The sequence below is a fragment of the Centruroides sculpturatus genome, unplaced genomic scaffold (genome assembly GCF_000671375.1).
Source record: "Centruroides sculpturatus isolate CEXI.00-Female unplaced genomic scaffold, Cexi_2.0 scaffold765, whole genome shotgun sequence".
Classification (NCBI taxonomy): Eukaryota; Metazoa; Arthropoda; class Arachnida; order Scorpiones; family Buthidae; genus Centruroides; species Centruroides sculpturatus.
The window spans coordinates 17,350-36,724 of record NW_019384996.1 but is presented as its reverse complement, the minus strand read 5'-3'; the positions used below and the strand labels follow the sequence as shown (position 1 = coordinate 36,724).

At 26.8% G+C, this 19,375-nt stretch overlaps 1 protein-coding gene across 4 annotated transcripts in view; it reads left to right on the top strand.

Moving 5' to 3' along the window:
- Nucleotides 1-19,375, top strand: part of LOC111633126 (thrombospondin type-1 domain-containing protein 4-like) — an 88,427-nt gene that overhangs the window by 52,580 nt on the left and 16,472 nt on the right. For 3 of the 4 annotated variants that reach the window (XM_023377657.1, XM_023377658.1, XM_023377659.1), the window contains 7 exons: nucleotides 8,131-8,335; nucleotides 9,009-9,184; nucleotides 12,211-12,562; nucleotides 17,682-17,811; nucleotides 17,910-18,114; nucleotides 18,560-18,730; nucleotides 19,043-19,216. In XM_023377657.1, coding sequence (XP_023233425.1) covers nucleotides 8,131-8,335; nucleotides 9,009-9,184; nucleotides 12,211-12,562; nucleotides 17,682-17,811; nucleotides 17,910-18,114; nucleotides 18,560-18,730; nucleotides 19,043-19,216 — 1,413 coding nt within the window. Of the gene's footprint in view, nucleotides 1-8,065; nucleotides 8,336-9,008; nucleotides 9,185-12,210; nucleotides 12,563-17,681; nucleotides 17,812-17,909; nucleotides 18,115-18,559; nucleotides 18,731-19,042; nucleotides 19,217-19,375 lie in introns of all 4 variants that reach the window. The other variant, XM_023377660.1, reaches the window with a different exon arrangement.

The window sequence follows — 19,375 nt, the reverse complement described above, 5'->3', positions numbered from 1 at the left end:
CTTATAAAATTTCCTGATTATTTTTAAAAATAGAAATTAATATATTAAAATGTTTATTTATATACAATAAAATAAAAGAAATAATTTAGAAATTTGAAATTCGAATTTAATAATTATTTATAAATTATATAAAATAACATTTAATCTTTTTTCGGATACAAAAGAATATTGTATTACGAATCTGTAAAAATATACTAATGATACATTTTATTATTATATCTATTTAAAAAATATTTATTTATTTTAAGTTCAAAAGTACCATTCATTTAATTGATGAATGAAAGGCAAACAGAGAAAAACAAATTCGCTTTTGTAGTAGATATATGTTTGAAAAATAGTAATAGGCGTATTCCTTTATATCATTTAATTCATTTAACACCATTAGCATAATGATATCGAGATAATCATCGTTTGCTCTTTCAATACAAAGTAAAAGAAAAATGCAAAGTTAAAATCGATAATTTAAAATTCAAAATAACCGTTTTTTTTTTCTTTTTTTGTTCGGTTTTGCAACATAATATTGATTAAAATTCGCCATTTTTCGAGCTGTTGTTCGATTTAAAAAATAATTTTTGTGTAAACTTTTTAAAGATTCTAAAAACGAATACTTGGTCGGACATAACCAAAAATATAAAAGAAAAAACATGGAATTCAGCACTTTACTGTGAGCTGAGTGGAATTCACTATTTCCGTTTCATTTTATTGCAGTCATTTAAGTTAAAGCGCGCTAATTTTTTTGAGTGGACCACATCGCCCTTTTTAATATTAAATGATGGAATAATGTTTTAAATCTTGGAGTAGTATTTATATTTTAATTCTTGATGTATACGTTTGCAACTCACTACATCTGAATAACTAGATTCTAATGTTCGGTACGAAAAATTCCTAGTTTTAATAAATAAAATTTCACGTTTACGTTTTTCTTTCTTTTTTCTTGGAGATCGTAAAAGGTCTCGATTTTATTAAAAGAAAAAATTTTATGATATAATTCTTAATACTATTTTCTAAAGTAAGAGACGAATGCTATTCCGCATCCATTCAACTGATTCGTGAGGTCAGCTTTTTACTTAAGCCTATCTAGAGATTGCTTCCGATTGAATTATAGCTTTATTCAATACAGAATGCTGTACAGAATAAAACTCGATTCTATTGTAATCTTGAACGGTAGACTCTGAGATAAAAAGGAGGTTTACTATTTGAATTTTTAGATTACTTAATCACACAGTTATTAATTAATTGCTTACTCTTTTAGTGATAATTTTTCAGAGTTATTTTTAAAATGATTACGATACTTCTAATATAAAAGTTATAATGAGTCGATAAAAAAATATAAGTTTATTGGCACCGTATTAAAGTAGCGTTAATGTGAAAAGGATAATTATTAAAACTAATTTGAATAATTAAAACACTTTAATTTGCTGATGAATACCGTAAAAGCTCTTGACCTAATACAAAGTTAGGAAATGTTTTGCTAAAATTTTAACATTTATCAAGCTTTCAATGTTTAATCAATAATCGTTATTTCCAAGGCAAAGTACATCGAATTTTAATAAAGAGAATATTGACACGAATTTTTGTATTGTACATTAATTTATTTACAAATTTCTCCGTGTCCTGGTACTGAGAAGAGTCCTATATATTAAAATTATGAATATAATGTTGCGGATTATATATTAGTGTGATAAAAAATAATTAATTTATTTATTATTTTGGCTTTCATTAATCTGTATAATGAAATTCCTTGTTAAATAAATTTTTCATTATGCTTTGTATTGTTCAATTGCATTATAAAATATCAATTTTAAACACTTCTTTATTAAAGCTAAAAAAGAGAAATGGAAAAAGNCGTTTCAAATGCAATGCATTTCTCAAATAATACTTACGCAAGAAGGGCGTTATGCGTATCGAATGTAAGAAAACATTGGATAGGACCTATAGGCAAGGTGTAAAGGTGTTTTTCGAGATCAGACTTTACATAAAAGGGTCGTTATTCGTACAGAAAGCGAGACAAATTGGATTTAACAATTTTTAAACATAATAAATTCGAATATTTTCCACTTAAATTGACAAACATTTGACTTTATAAAACAAAATCAGCCCCATAAATTTATACTCTGAAGTTTTAAGTTAATTTTTTGATGAGATTTTTAAAGCAAATAGAGCAGTGATTAAAAATTATATGCACTTAGTTTTGCTCAATTGCTTTAAATCGTTTTTGTTCGGTCATTAAAGTCTAATATAAACGGAATAAAGCCAAAGTAATGTATATCCGGCTAATTGCGGTGAGGGAGAAATACCTTCTGTTTTTAAACTTGTCCTGGTGCCAATAGTTTGTCATTTTGGCGGACAATACAAACTTTACCTAACCGAAACCTGAGAAAATTTAAAGGAATTCGTAGAGAATTTATTTACTAATAATTTATTTCGCCTTTGAGAAATATTATTTTGTTGCAGATGTTTCGAAATAATCATCGATGAAGAGTATAGGAAACCAATACTTTCTATACACCATGAGTTTCTCCAATAACGCGTTACATAGATGCAGTGTATTACCAGGGTTTCAATTTATTTGCGCCTCGGTTTTTCTTGCTGTCGATTATGTAATGGCTTCTAAGAATTAGCCATCTACTAATGTCCTTGACACTTTAAAAAATCCGTGTAAAATTGCCTGACAGTTTAAAAAGGAAATATTTGCTGCGAGTTTGCATTATCGATAGTTTTCAATATTTAACTTTTTCTGTTTTATCAATAATCTCTTGTGGAAGTTTTAGATTTTCTAGAAATAAAAGACAAAGCCAGAGTATCGCATTGGCTAGAATTGTCCTCCAGAGTTAAAAATTTAATTAGATTTTATCATTGTTTAATTATATTTCTCTAAATTAAAATGGGAGGGAGTTTTATTTAAACTAAATGAACGAATTAGCACGATAAAATGCATGCTATATTAGCATTTTTATAGCAGGTTTAAATATTATTTTTGAAGCTTGCAATTCATTAAACTTTTTCTACTGATTATTTTTATTAGTTTCTTAGTATAGTAAGACTATATCTTTTATTATATGATAATGTTTGAATTATATATTATTTCATAACATTATATATAATTTAACGAGGCATAAATATAATTTTTTTCATCGAAGCGATGTAAGAATTTATAATTTTAATGATTAAAAAAGGCAGATTTCTTTCTGTTTTCATCTTCTCGCTGCTTCTTATAACTCAAAGACCACCCGTAATGCGAGGCTGCTGTAGTGTAAGGTATACCATTAATATAAGACATTCCAAAGAAACCGAAAAGACTTGTTTGTTTTATTAATTAATCTTCGGATCAATTTATAAAATAAACAATCTTAAATGAAATCTGCTGCTGAGATAACATTAACTTAATAATAGATACTACAATGTTATTTATTAATTCACTAAAATAGATAGAATTCTGTAAAATTTCTATTATGAAATATTTATGTAATTAATTTGAGTTGAGACAATATTTATTTGTTTTCTATTCTAATTTAAATAACAAAAAAAAATCTAGTCTTTTAATATAAAATGTAGTTCAGTATTTTACATTTAATATTTATCTGAAGAATTATTTGCGAGTCAATATATACTAATCTTTAATCGATTTTTCACTCATAAGTTTCAGATGTACGAAGATATTTAGGAGGATTATTTTCGAGTAACGAGAAACCTGTTTCGATTTTTAGTCTACTTACAAACTGGTTGTTATTTTCAGTGTGTAATCGCTAGAAGAATTTAAAATGTTTATTTATGAACTCTGTTAGAGTTGTGCTTCTATTCTATAGACCCGTAATTACATTATTTTCTTCATTTATGGTTACATATAAGTCTATAAAAACTTGTTCAAACAGATAAATTCCGATTTTGTCAAACGTCTGTCCTTGAAGTTTATTTAATGCCGTAACGTTCCAGAAAAGGTTAAGTAATTTTATTTTGTTCAAACATGGAAGTCAAAGATAAATTTCTTAGTAGACTTTATCTACTTTTCGTTTGTTATTTTTGATAAAATCTTTATAATCTGATATTAATTAAGTTTTCTTTAACCTTTTTAAAAAAAATTAAGAGGATTATATTTTTCCCCCCTACAAAGTCAAGTTACAAATTAGTTTAGGCTTTCACAACCTTTATATTATAAACGTAGTCTCTATGCATATAAATAATATTGGAAAATGTAGTAATTACCCTACTATGTTTTGGCCTATAACTTTTTTACTGATAATCCTGTTTAAAAATAATTTAGTGTGTAGCTATAGAAGGATTATTAATGCATTTTTATATTCGAGATAATTAAAATTGCGTTAGAATATTCCGAATAAAGAAATTGATTTGACCTAGTTAAATCCACCGAAAAGTTTCTAAAATGGCTTTTTGAAGCAATCAAGAAAAGTTTGTTTATTCTCTAAAATGAATTCTGTACTCGTTACATCCGGAAATATATTTTCCGAAAGAAACATCCAATATATAGTAGACTTATTGGGATAAGAAAGGTCATAGTCCTGTTAACATTTCCTACAAAAGCGTTTGTCACTCTTCTCTGTAACAGTTTTTGACTATGTTTGGTATGAAGGTATTCTCGCGCTTCCTAACGCTTTATAGAAGCAATTTTTCCTGTTTCCATAAACGTTTCTCTGGTATCTGCATGGTTTTTAATACAGTAATAAAATAGCCTTGCCGAATTTCATAAAGCTTTAGAAATTCACACTGAATAATAAAATATTTTATGAAGCTTCAAAGAAAATAATATCGATCTTCGAATAACATTAGAAAGATCTTATGTAACTTTGTAGTGTATTTTCAGATAACTTTTTTATATAAGTTTGATGTTATTTATTGTAAATTTTGAAGGTTTTTTAACTGCAAAGTCTGCTTTATATAATACTATAAGTCTATTTATAATTATTATTTCATTTGATTCTTTAAATTAAAGATTTTAAAATCTAAGAACAAGTGGAATTTAATGCTTAATAGAAAATGAAGCTAATATATTTTAGATTTTTTAAATTATGGCTTGTTGGAATCGATTTTCGTTGAAATTTTGTAATGCATACATTATTATTTAATATGTGATTGCACTTTTAAGTTATAAAGTATCTGTACAAATATACGAAAATTCATTTTAATAGTTAAATCTTGAACCTTTCTATAAAAATTCTTTGTTATATTATTAACCAATAATTAAGCTATTAAACTTGTTAACCTAATAAATTATTCATTACTATAAATATAAATAAAATGAAATAAATAATTAATGGACAGGAAATAATTATATTATTTGTATTATGAATATTATTAATAAATTTTTATCTTCTCTGTGCAAGCTATAAATCCGTACACGATAGTACAAACGTATATACAGTAGAGCGTCGATTTTCCGAAAGTCAATCATCCGAAACGTCAATCATCCGAAAGAATTCCAGTCGGCAAATTTAAATTTTTGCCATTGCTGTGGCGCTTCAATTTTTGGCTATGTCTTGGGTTACTCAAATATTTTACGTTTTTGATACTAAATTAACATCTAAAGTATAATTTTTTATTATTTCTATATTTTTCAATATATTTATTTTGTTTGTACAAAATAAAAAAATAATTTTTAACGATACAATAGTCTTTGTTAGGCTTAACATCGACGAAAATTCAACGCGAAGCGACACGCAACGGAGAAAATTTTCGACATCGGATACGTTAAACTATTTTTTCGTACGTAAATCAGTTATTCGAAATATCAGTTATCCGGACAACCCCAGTCCCCAATTGATTCGGAAAATCGACGCTCTACTGTATTACATTTTACTCACTTAACTACAAATCTGATTTAATTAAGTAGTAAATAATGAGATTTAAATAAGATAAAAATACGACTTAATAGTATTTAAATAATTTATTATAATAAAGAATATAATTTAACAAACAATAAAATTAATTGTAAAATAAATAAAACTGTATATACTAAAAAAGAGAATCCACGGTAAACTTTTACTTTTAATTTAAGTCTTAAATTATATGTAACTACCTTCATAAGTAATTGGAATATTGTTCTTTAGGTAAATTCAATCTCTAAATAATTTTTAATTATTCAACACAAAGCTTAGTTTGATTCTTATTTTATTCAAAATTAAAGTGACAAACTTTTCATTTTATATTTAATTAATTCACAATTTAAATTCATTTCAACATAAATTCAATTATATAATTTACTCACATCTCTAGTCGCTGTATAAACATCTTTTTCCATATTCGATTATTAAAGACATTTTCTTGGAAATATCCACACTGTGCAATCGAACTAAGACAGTTTTGGATAAAATGTCTTTATTTTACGTTTAATTTGACGACTGTTTTTTAAAATTAAACTGTGGCATATTTTTACAATAACTAATTTATGAATAATAATTATTATTTCAAAAGAAAAAACAACTTATTTGTTTGATAGTTACAACACATAATTTTGTTTGCGAAAGAAAATATATCAAATAAATACAAAAAGTAAATGGTTTGTTTTGAAAATGACAATTTTTATTATTTGATATCCTGTAGTTTTTAAGTTAAAAAACTTTTCGGGTCGAGAATTTCTTGCTGCAAAAATTATGTAAATTTCGTGTTAAATTGTAGAAGAGATTCATAATTTAATTTTTATTAAATAAGTTACATTCAGTACAGTACACGAGCCTATTCAAAGTTATATTCTGCCTATATTTACATTGGAATATGATGCTAAAATTTAAAATTTTCTAATTTATTATTTACTGTCTCTAATAAAGTTTTAATCTTAATATTTGAGAAATACTTTTAAATGAATTGTGATATGTTTAGTTTTTAAAATTACTTTATATAATTTCTGTTTCCATTAGAAGCTTATGAGAAAATTATTAAAATTTTGATATTAATTATAAATAAATCAAAATATATTTATAAAAGATCGTGAATTTGATGCAATTCGCTTAAATTATTGTACTGGAAGAGGAAACCGCAATTATCGAACTTCGTAATTGTTGCAATAGTTTCTCTAGCGTAATTATGGCTTAAAAGTTAAAATAATTATAATTTAATAACATATTTTTTACAGTATCTTGTTCTTTGTGAAATATTCTCATTGCAAAAATTTATTCGAGTAGAAGAAAGAAGAAACTTACATATTATCTAATTAATAGAGTTTCAGAACTATAATTTTCAATCTGTAATAAAATTGATTAGAAATCAGATAAGCTTGAAATTAGATTTACATGATTAAATGATATAAATTAAATTTTAAATCCGTCTGTAAATAAAGTGAGCCCAAGATGATTATAATTATAGCAATATTTAACATCAAAAGTAATAAAGTAATATTCACTTTTATCTTGTCTAGAAGATAAGGTAACATGATACAATTTGCCCCGAGAGCTTTAAATCGCAAAATAATTTTGTATTAATTAGTTCATTTTAATTTCCAAGATGTAGAATTGAATTTATCAGCTCTTTACCTATTCAGGTAAATAATATCTGCGAGTGTAAATTTTTATGTAATTAAATTTTAGATTGCGAATCAAAGGACAATTTTCAATTACGAGAATAATGAAATTTCCTGGAATCGTTGTAATGTATTATTATTTAAAAGTAATAACAACTCTTGTTAAGATATTCAGTTACCAATTCCTCATAAGTCACATTCTCTTAGAGTCTTTCCTATTTTACATTCTGTTATTGTTTCTTTATTGTCTGAACTTCCATAGTAATTTATTTTTTGAATTATTAACTATTGAATTTTCTAATTTGTATTTGTATATTAAATTTCATTAGCTCGTTTATCTCTAGATAATTATCTTTTATCGAAATAGATGCAAGTGTTTTTCTTCCTATTTTTATGTAGAATTTAATGATGTTAAAGCTTTTAAAAGCCGCGAGTCTCGTTGTTGTTGTTGTAAGCTTTTATTTTTGACTTTTAAGTACTTGGTTTACGTATAAAAATAAAAGGAATTAAATACTAAAATTGTTATTATTAAAGACAAGGATGGCTTTATATTATATTTAAATTTTAATTACGCAGCGCGATAATTTATATTCTTAGGAGCTGATATTTTTATTGGAAAAATTGACGACCACCTTTTGATGAATGACGTTCTTTCTGCTCAGACCGTAGGTTGCGATGGTGTTGTGGGATCAGGCAAGAAATTCGATCAGTGTGGCGTTTGCGGAGGTGATAACAGTACTTGCAGGATCGTATCTGGCTTATACACGAGACCCACTTTGCCAGTTGGTTATAACTTAATTGCCAAAATACCATCTGGAGCTTGTAATGTTAATATTACAGAACTGAAAAAAAGTAATAATTACTTAGGTAAGTATTTACAATAATTAACATATAATGTTTTGTGAGTTCTGTTGTGGTTGATCGTTTTTAAAATAATGGCGGATCCGAATAATAATCCCAATAATAACTTTATCAACTAACAGCTTTATATATTCGCTATTGAAAAGTAATATATGAAGTTATCTAACATAGGCCTATTTTATATTTATCAGTAAATTATGCAAATACAGTAGATCCTAGATTTAATGGACAAAAATAATTTCTGTCCTAAAAGAAAGATTTATAACCTTTTTTTATTCGCGAATAGAACACGCTACAAGATGAATCAACGAATATAAATTATTCAATATATGTTACAATAACATTCTGTACGTTGTAAATCCGTTATTAATATGTGTTTTTAAAACATATTCGATTTAACGGACTTTCAACAATAGCGGACATCCCTTTTTCTCAATCAGCCCGCTAAATCACCGGCCTACTGTATAAAAGATTTGTACAGATTTAATATATTGAACTAATAAGATTATAATGGGCGATATTGTGATTTATTTCCGACGAAATTCGAAAGGAATGCGAAAAAAATTGATTTAATTAAAATCGGTAGGAATCGTTTTAGCAATTATCTTCAGTGATTAATTTATTAAACACCTTTTTTTTATTACGTTCATTTAGTTAGAGTTTTTCTTTTATATTTCAGCGCTACGAACTGCCAGCGGAAATTACATCATTAACGGAAACTGGGCAATAAAATGGTCCGGGAATTACGAAGCCGTCGGAACAACTTTCACATACATCCGCCACGATTCTCAAAACAATCAATTAGGCGAATCAATCACTGCCAAAGGACCTACTAACGAGGAGATCGATCTTCTGGTAGGTACAGAGACAGTTAAATGAGCACATTTCCTTTTTAAGACCTAATAAAATCCGCCGAAGAAGCACATCGTCTCTCTTACGAACTTCCGTCGTTCGCATGCTCATATCTAATTAGTTTAGTAATTAGTTTTTATACCTCATTTGAACTTCTGTTCGCAGTAATTATAATCCGCATATATTAAATTATTATATTAATTTTTTTCTTCTAATCTATCTTATTGAAATCTAGAACCGTGTTACAAAATACTATTTATTTTTTTAGATATTCCTCGTGTAATTTTGAATTACAAATACATTTACAGTTTATAAAGATAATTTATGTATAATTAAAAATTTAATATGATATAATGAAACATGTTACGTGCGAAACATATATAAACAGTTTAAATTAGTTAAGATAATTCAATATAATATTATATAAAAGTATAACGAAATTTTTAGAATATTTTTTCAAGCATTTTAATCATTCACGTTGAATTAATATCAATAATAAATTCATATTTAATAATAGAAAATTATTTGTAATTAAAATTTTATATAAAAATATGTATTAAGTCTTGCATTATTTGTTTAATTTTTCGTAATTAAATCAGCAGTTTACGGATAATTAAACTATAATTGATTAATTGACAACAATAACAATTTAATTAATCAAAATTATATTTTTAGCTAATATCCTTTAATTATACTGTATGCAGAAAAAAATATCGATATCAAATATATGCTTTATCTATATTACAGAAATTACCACAGATAATAGGGGAGACCGGGGCAACTTCGGCATGCGGGGCAAGTTTGTCAAGCGCTTTTTTTAAAAAACAAATTAAAAGGAGACTTTGGTTATAGGTTAGGCAGTTGAGTTTTATTGGTGGCTTGTTGAGTGTAGTGTTTTTATTGTTCTCCAACAAGCGTAGTTGAATTATCAAGCAAATTTTCATTTTCGTTCAATTCCATATAATATTTTTTTTCCATTTATATTGAATTGGCAGGTTTTGTTATAATTCCATGATAACGAAAGTTACTTTTCCTGTTAGAAGGATGTAACTTCAACTTATTCACGTGGCCAGATCGTGGCTTGGCATTCTGTTCTCAGGGTTGTACTTAATGTTTCGAAATCATGACTAGCGGGGTAAGATCGGCAACATAAAGCCACATTAGAAGCAAAGGATAAAAATCAAACAGATGATAAATGAAAACATGTTTGCATTTGTTATTCATGTATATATGTCTTTGAACTTGCATTTCGTTGTAATAATATTAAATGGGTGTTGGATTTGTATTTCTTTGTTTTAATAGTGAATTCCAACTTATACATTGTTAATAACATAATTTTATATACGTGCCTATCTTGCCCCATTACTGTTGCCCCTATACCAGGGGCAACTTTAATAAAAATAATTAAAATAATTACAACTTTACAAAAAGAGAGAAGTTGCCGATCTTGCCCCTATACCCGGGGCACCTTCGTCAATTTCTCTCTTCTTGTAAAGTTGTAATTATTTTAATTATTTTTATTTCCAAACTGATTTTAACCAGTTCTATAGTAAGGTAACATTCCAATAGACAATATGCAAAGCTTCTTTTTCAGTTTACAGCAGTATTTATTACACAAAATTTAAGTAAAGCTTAACATGCCGATCTTGCCCCGATCTCCCCTATATTTATATTATTATAGTTGCTAAAAGGCAATCTCAATTCAAATGATGTAGCGACTCACGTTCATCAATCAATTGAAGCTTAATTACACGTAAAGAAGTGGTTTAATTATAGTAAGACCGATGGAAACAAAAATCTCTTTAAAAAAGTTCTTCTTCAAACTGTAATTTGATACAAGAATTATTTATTGAACTTTCGGAATTAAAATATTTGTAATAAAATGAAACTGCTTTGTTACCAACGAGATTATGTAAAAAATAAAAGAAATAAATTAATTCATTTTATAAGATATTATTTTTAGAAAATTTCGACATTATACCATTATTTTTCTATTTAACGCAACAATAAATGAATTTAAATTGCACCCGGAGCCAAATTTCTTAATATATAATATATTAAAGATGGCTACTTTTAATCATTCTTATTAATTAAGTGGTATATTCAAAAGCAGGAAGCATAAATTAATGATGTTAAACAGAATTAAATATTTTTGCTCGTAATTTAAAACATGTTTTAAGTACCTCGCTAGAAATTCTGTATGTAAATTTTGACAATAAATTTTCTCGGATTATAACTAAACAACAAAATTCTATAAAATATTTTCTCAGTTCTTTTACTTTAAAAATTTAAATAATCGCGATAACAACTGAATTATCTCAGACTATGAGAAATTTTCAAATTAATTATTGTACATTCGACTAGACATTCTCATTTTATAGTAAAATAAGAATCATTCGTTTTCTTTCTTTCTTTATTTTTTATCTTATTTAAAGAATTTGTACAGTTTAAACAAGAAAATAACTTGTAAAAAATGTTTACAGAATCTCTTTTATCTTCCTTAATAAGTAGGATTTACTGAAGAAATGTGACTATTCCATTTCCAGTGGGTACACGTATTGAATTATTCATGAACCGTTTTGTAACTCATCAATTTTACTCCTATTTATTTTCTTAAATTGTAAAATGCAATAAATAGCATATTTTAATATGGTTTTTTAAACATGGTTATATACTTTTAAGGTCTTTATTATTATTATTTTAATTATAAATTTATAAATTTCATTTTTATAATTTTATATCCCATGAAATTTATATAATACAACATAAAATTATAAAAAATAATGTTTTACTTATAGCTAAGCTAATTAATTCACAAGTTATAGCTTAAGTAATATAATTTTATCACTGTTATTTCAAACTTAATTTTGATGAAATGTTTTTATCGTTTCCAAAATCAACGGTAAAATAATGTTAACAGTAAAAGTTTAAATTTTCCTATAATACTAGGAATTCTTTTGTTTGATTTAATTTAAAATTCGTTTAAATTCTGACTTTTAATTAATAAAAGTGTGAATTTATTATTTCAGATAATTTATCAGCAGCCTAATTCGGGAATAAAATATGAATATTCTTTACCAATACAAGAACGATCTATGAAATTTCCCGATAACAATTTTCAACTTGCCTTTCGTGATGGTCCTCAAACTTCGCCTCGTCGTAATTATAAAGATATATTAACAAACCCTAAAAATCATCGGCCCGATCCCATTAATTCCATTTTAGACAATAACCAAGTTGTTGATCCCACGTATAGAAATAAGATAAAAATTCCTCACCCCATTAATACCATTGATAGAAATTATCGTAGATTCGAATCGAAAAATACTTATCGATGGAAATTAGCGGGATTATCTGAATGTACCCAATCTTGTGGGGGAGGTAAGTTAATATTTTGAATATTTTTAATGTAATAAAACGGTTTAAAAACATAAAATTATTTTATATGTGTGTCCAAAATTATAAACTTTTATTTAATTTTTAAATTTAGTTTTTCCTGCATTAAAAAAAAGTTTTCTGATATTTAATCATCTTACTCGTCAAATTAACTTTAACATTAGACTTACATGTAAGTTATACATGAATTTACGATCATTGGAAACTGAGATTATGTGAATTCAGTCTCCAAAGAAGATCTACTCCCTTCCTTTATACAGAGAGATCCATTTTTAGAATTTCAAATTGAAAGATGTGAGACTGACAGAAGTCGATTAATATAACTTGTGAAAAAGTATCTAGTTGATGTTCAAAAGTATACGATTAATCTTTTAAAAAGTTCACTTAATCATCGCGATAAGATTATAATTGCTAGAAATTTAATATATACATATATATAAGTTATAGTGATATATTACACATCAAATCTTGGCCTTTTATTTTATTAAAAAACTTAATTTAAATAAAAAAATATTTTTCTAACCTTATTATTTCTCTTTATTTCTTATTCTTATATTAAGTAATCTACAAAGAACTGAAGATTTTTTGTAGCATGCTTACATTTATACAATCTTTATGTTTTCATCTCTTTATAAAAGTATAGATATTAAATATTAATTTAATATATTTTTATAAAATTAAGAAACTTCCTCAGATTTTTTCCGAAAATTGCAATAAAAACTGTCATTTAAACATCAATATTGTGTTCCTTTTATAAAAAAAAAAATTTATATTAAACATTAACAGGATATTCCGAAAATAAATATAAATAGCCTATTTATTTGGTAGGTCGAATTTACTATTATAATATCCTGTTTTTATTATTTTATTTTTATAAATTTAAATATTTACATAATTCTATAAAATGCGTAATTATTTAAGATTACAATTGTCATTTAATAAAACACGTGAAAAATATATTTAAAATGAAACCTCTGTTTAAATGACGTTATAGTATAATTATTTGTTTATTTAGTTATTCGAACAATCGAATAATCTGTAAGTTTGATTCATAATATAAAAGTATAGTTTATAGTTTAATGTATTAGTACGTATTAAAGATATAATAATTATACATATCCATCGAAATAGGTTTTCTGTTAAAAAAAAAATATCAAGTGCTTGAAAATGAAATATGGTATTTAAAATAAGCCACATTTAAAAANTTTCCAAACTGATTTTAACCAGTTCTATAGTAAGGTAACATTCCAATAGACAATATGCAAAGCTTTTTTTTCAGTTTACAGCAGTATTTATTACACAAAATTTAAGTAAAGCTTAACATGCCGATCTTGCCCCGGTCTCCCCTATGTAATAGCAGGAAAAGTAAAATCCAAGACACCATAATATAATAGTCGGAAAATTTTTAAAAATTTTAAATATATAAATCTTAGCTATAAATTTATTTAAAAGTTTATATTTATTTAAGATGTATTCAATTTTTAAAAATTTTGGAATTTTTTACCAACCTGGTAGACGTTTTTATTTTACAAAGTCGTTCAAGATTTTATTTTTCGTTCTCGAAGAATGCTTTTGTCGGGTCTCTTTAACTCTTTATTTGCGAAAGTCTGGTTAGATGAGAGGAAAAAAAAAATCGTTCAATTGATCAGGACAGGACACGGCCGTTGGGATTAAAGCTGGTCTCAGCTAATTTATCTTTACAATATATAAGTTTTAAAATGAAAATAATTTTTCCCTTGTAATAACTTTCGAACTAAAATTAAGTTGAATAGTTGCTATCGATTTTTCTTTTTCCTTTATTCGCATTTAATATTACAATACAAGAAATTTGTTTACTAAATTAAATTACAGATTGTCATGTTTGATTCTAATCAGTTTTTGGAAAGAGTCGGGCTACCCTATCTGTATTTTGATATAAAGTGAATAAGCAGCAGCACAAATGTAAATAATAGCATTATCATACATATTTATAAATATATCTAAAATCATAATGTGATACTTGTAATAAACACTTAACTGAAAAAGTAAAATCTTTCGGAAACAACGAGTTTTCAGCTGCAAGAAACATAGACGAAAACGCATGAACATAACATGTCATTATTACGAGGCTGATAAGAATGATGACACAATACGATAGTGTTGCCAACCATTTAGTTTTTACAATATTTCATTTTTGGCTTTTCCTCGTGTCCCAGTCTCTCGTATGTGTTATGAAAATTTCAATTATATTTAAAAATGCCAATATACCAATGTAAGAAAATGTGAATTTGAAATATGAAACTAGTTGCGCTGCAGTTTGAAAATTTTCTCACTGTCGTCCGTCCGTCCGCCTGTTCTTCCTTAATCTCGAGAACGGAGCTAGATACATGAAAATCAAAACCAGATATAGAAAGCTTATGGGTAGGAGGTCCCAATTAACTATATAAGAACTAAAGATGCAAACCCACGTTGGGAAACAGTGTTAGATAGATGACCGACACGACTCTACTGTTAAAGAAAAAGTATAATGTACAGGGGCAAGACACTACAGTACTAATTTGTGATGGAGAGCATATATTTTAAATGAAATAAATTTAAAATATGATTAAAAATTGTCAGTCCGGTATTGTGACTTTGTCACAATAAATAATTTCTCGTTTAATCTTAGTTACATTTATTCAACTAAATTTATTGATTAAAATTTATTCTAATCTGAAATAAGCTTCTTAATGAAAACGATAGCTTCTTTGAATAATCTTCTATAAACTATCTTCAGAATTATACCTAATAAACACAAATTGTATCGATTTATTAATATATATATATATATATTAAAAATCGATACAGTTTTTGTAAATATGTATTTATGAAAATTTATTAAAAATGTATATATATATAAATACCATTTTACATTATTTATATCGTTGGATGGAGCATAGAAAAACCTTTTTCAACTCCGTCACACACATAATATAACAAAGAAACAAAAACACACAAAAATCAGACTGCTAATCAAACGAATACAGCAACGGATTGCGTAACTTTCCCAGCAAGAATTTTAAAATCGTGTGGCACCCATCTGTTATGATATTTTATTTAAAAACTTTTTATATTATTAATTATAGCAAAAAGCTAAATTTTGAGGATAGAGATGAGTTTTATTTAAAAAGAAGTAAATGTTCATGACGAGTAAAGTCTTCATTAAGAATGATCCCCTTCTATCTTTCACCCCTTCGACTTTTAACCACCAAAATTTAATAGCATCAATCCCCTAATACTCAAATATTCCCGAAAAATTTCAGAAATTTTTGACAAAAGGCACAGGAATTATTAAGCCTCAAAGTGGGTGAATAAAATCTTACCACACCCATAAACAACCACATATACAGAAAAATTACTGAAATTTTTTCATTTCTCGAAATTTCCGCTGAGCCCAAAAATATAAAAATTTTGAGAGTGCCCTCAGTTATAGGGGAGACCGGGGCAACTTCGGCATGCGGGGCAAGTTTGTCAAGCGCTTTTTTTAAAAAACAAATTAAAAGGAGACTTTGGTTATAGGTTAGGCAGTTGAGTTTTATTGGTGGCTTGTTGAGTGTAGTGTTTTTATTGTTCTCCAACAAGCGTAGTTGAATTATCAAGCAAATTTTCATTTTCGTTCAATTCCATATAATATTTTTTTTCCATTTATATTGAATTGGCAGGTTTTGTTATAATTCCATGATAACGAAAGTTACTTTTCCTGTTAGAAGGATGTAACTTCAACTTATTCACGTGGCCAGATCGTGGCTTGGCATTCTGTTCTCAGGGTTGTACTTAATGTTTCGAAATCATGACTAGCGGGGTAAGATCGGCAACATAAAGCCACATTAGAAGCAAAGGATAAAAATCAAACAGATGATAAATGAAAACATGTTTGCATTTGTTATTCATGTATATATGTCTTTGAACTTGCATTTCGTTGTAATAATATTAAATGGGTGTTGGATTTGTATTTCTTTGTTTTAATAGTGAATTCCAACTTATACATTGTTAATAACATAATTTTATATACGTGCCTATCTTGCCCCATTACTGTTGCCCCTATACCAGGGGCAACTTTAATAAAAATAATTAAAATAATTACAACTTTACAAAAAGAGAGAAGTTGCCGATCTTGCCCCTATACCCGGGGCAACTTCGTCAATTTCTCTCTTCTTGTAAAGTTGTAATTATTTTAATTATTTTTATTTCCAAACTGATTTTAACCAGTTCTATAGTAAGGTAACATTCCAATAGACAATATGCAAAGCTTTTTTTTCAGTTTACAGCAGTATTTATTACACAAAATTTAAGTAAAGCTTAACATGCCGATCTTGCCCCGGTCTCCCCTATGTAATAGCAGGAAAAGTAAAATCCAAGACACCATAATATAATAGTCGGAAAATTTTTAAAAAATTTAAATATATAAATCTTAGCTATAAATTTATTTAAAAGTTTATATTTATTTAAGATGTATTCAATTTTTAAAAATTTTGGAATTTTTTACCAACCTGGTAGACGTTTTTATTTTACAAAGTCGTTCAAGATTTTATTTTTCGTTCTCGAAGAATGCTTTTGTCGGGTCTCTTTAACTCTTTATTTGCGAAAGTCTGGTTAGATGAGAGGGGAAAAAAAAAAATCGTTCAATTGATCAGGACAGGACACGGCCGTTGGGATTAAAGCTGGTCTCAGCTAATTTATCTTTACAATATATAAGTTTTAAAATGAAAATAATTTTTCCCTTGTAATAACTTTCGAACTAAAATTAAGTTGAATAGTTGCTATCGATTTTTCTTTTTCCTTTATTCGCATTTAATATTACAATACAAGAAATTTGTTTACTAAATTAAATTACAGACTGAGAAATCGATCTTTGTGTTTGTTAAATTAACTCTTTTTTTATATATATATTTAATTTCAGAAAGCTGTTAATAATATGAAATGTTTATTTTTATATAATGCTTAGTAAAAATCTCTCTTAAAGTTAATGTATAAAAGCTGATCGAATCTATATTTTAAATTCTTTAATTGTAAACTTTAAAAGAGAAAAGTTAAAATTTAATGTTTTTTTTTTATTTATTTTGCATTTCATTTGAAAACTGTGCAGGTACTCAGCGAACAATAGTGTCTTGTGTGAAGCAAAACACGTTGAGTGTGGTACCCGATGATGATTGCGAATCAGGGGATAAGCCAGAAATTCAAATAGTTCGTTGCAATACTCAACCGTGCCCAGCTGTGTGAGTATAAAGATGTCATACTGTCACTCTCATTTCAATTTCATTAGCTCTTACATTACAATTCTTGTTTCGAATGCTTCCAACTTGTTTTTTTATAGATGGGTGCCCGGAGAATGGGAAAGTTGCAGCGCTACATGCGGAGAAGGAATCCAACGAAGAAAACTATTATGTAAACAAGAAGTATCGCCAACGTTGAATATTAATGTAGCAGAAGGAGCTTGTCACGGTCAGGAGAGATTACCATCCGTTAGAAAGTGTTTTATTAAACCATGTGTTCATTGGAAAATTGGTGAATGGGGAAGAGTAAGTGCATTTATAAATATTAAAACACAATAGAAACTGAATGTTATACATAAATCCTCAAAAAAAACCGGATTTAATCTTTTTTCATTATGCGATAAATTTTTCTTAACGCTTCAATTTCTATATTTTATGATGTGTTCGAAGTAAAAACGAAGCTATTTAAAAGTAATAAAATATTGCATAAAAGAATAACCGTAAAAAATTAAATGAACCTACTATTATTTAAATAATAATTGGTTAAAGTTTACATTTGCAGTTATTATTAAAATACAAATTTAGTAATGTTTATCAAAATAATTCCATCGTAACAAGATATAAGATTATTTGGAAACTACAAAGTTAATCAACAAAATGTTATGTGATATTTTTAGCTAATTATATTGTGGACATATTGGATTTTTGCATTATATCGTATCGAAATCCTAAATATTAAAGTTTATTTCAGTGTTCAGCAGAATGCGGGAAAGGAATGAGAAAAAGGGAAGTTACTTGCATAACCGATGATGAGAGAGTAACGCTGGAAAATGAATGTACGGAACTTAAACCAGAAACTGAAGAGATGTGTGATATGGGACCTTGCATAAACACTTGGTTTTTCTCAGAATGGACGCAGAAGGTTTGTCATTTCAATGATTTTTTTTCAATTAAGAATATGTTGATACGTTTGTTAAAAATATAAGATTTTAAAACTCTTCCTAACCTTTGTAACCAATTAATACAGGCACTCGATATATTTTTATAATAGAATTTTATTAGTTTCTTATATTTAAAACATTATTCTATTTTAAGCGAGGAATTTTAACTCATAAAATGAACAAATATAAAAAATTACTTTATTTCATTTCCAGTCATATTATTTGTGACTTTATTCTGTATTCAGAAGAGAGAACGTTTGAATATTATAAGAGTGCAATTGGATTGTTTTCAGTGTTCGGTGGAATGTGGAAAAGGCCACTTATTCAGGAAAGTAATTTGTCTTCATGGAAGTGGAAAATCAACCGCAGATGGAGCATGTGATTTAACTAATCGTCCGGAATCTCAGAAATCTTGTATTAACGAGAAAGGTTGTGGAGGAAAATGGTTTGTCGGCCCTTGGAGTCAGGTAATAAACTCAAATACTCTTCAATTGAAATTTTTCGTTTCCGTCTTTTATTTTTATTTTTATTTTTAGATATTTGTGAATAAATAATTTGAATTTAATAATAAATTCGTTAAAAATATTTTAAAATTTTTTATACAATAACATACAATTATCTATTAT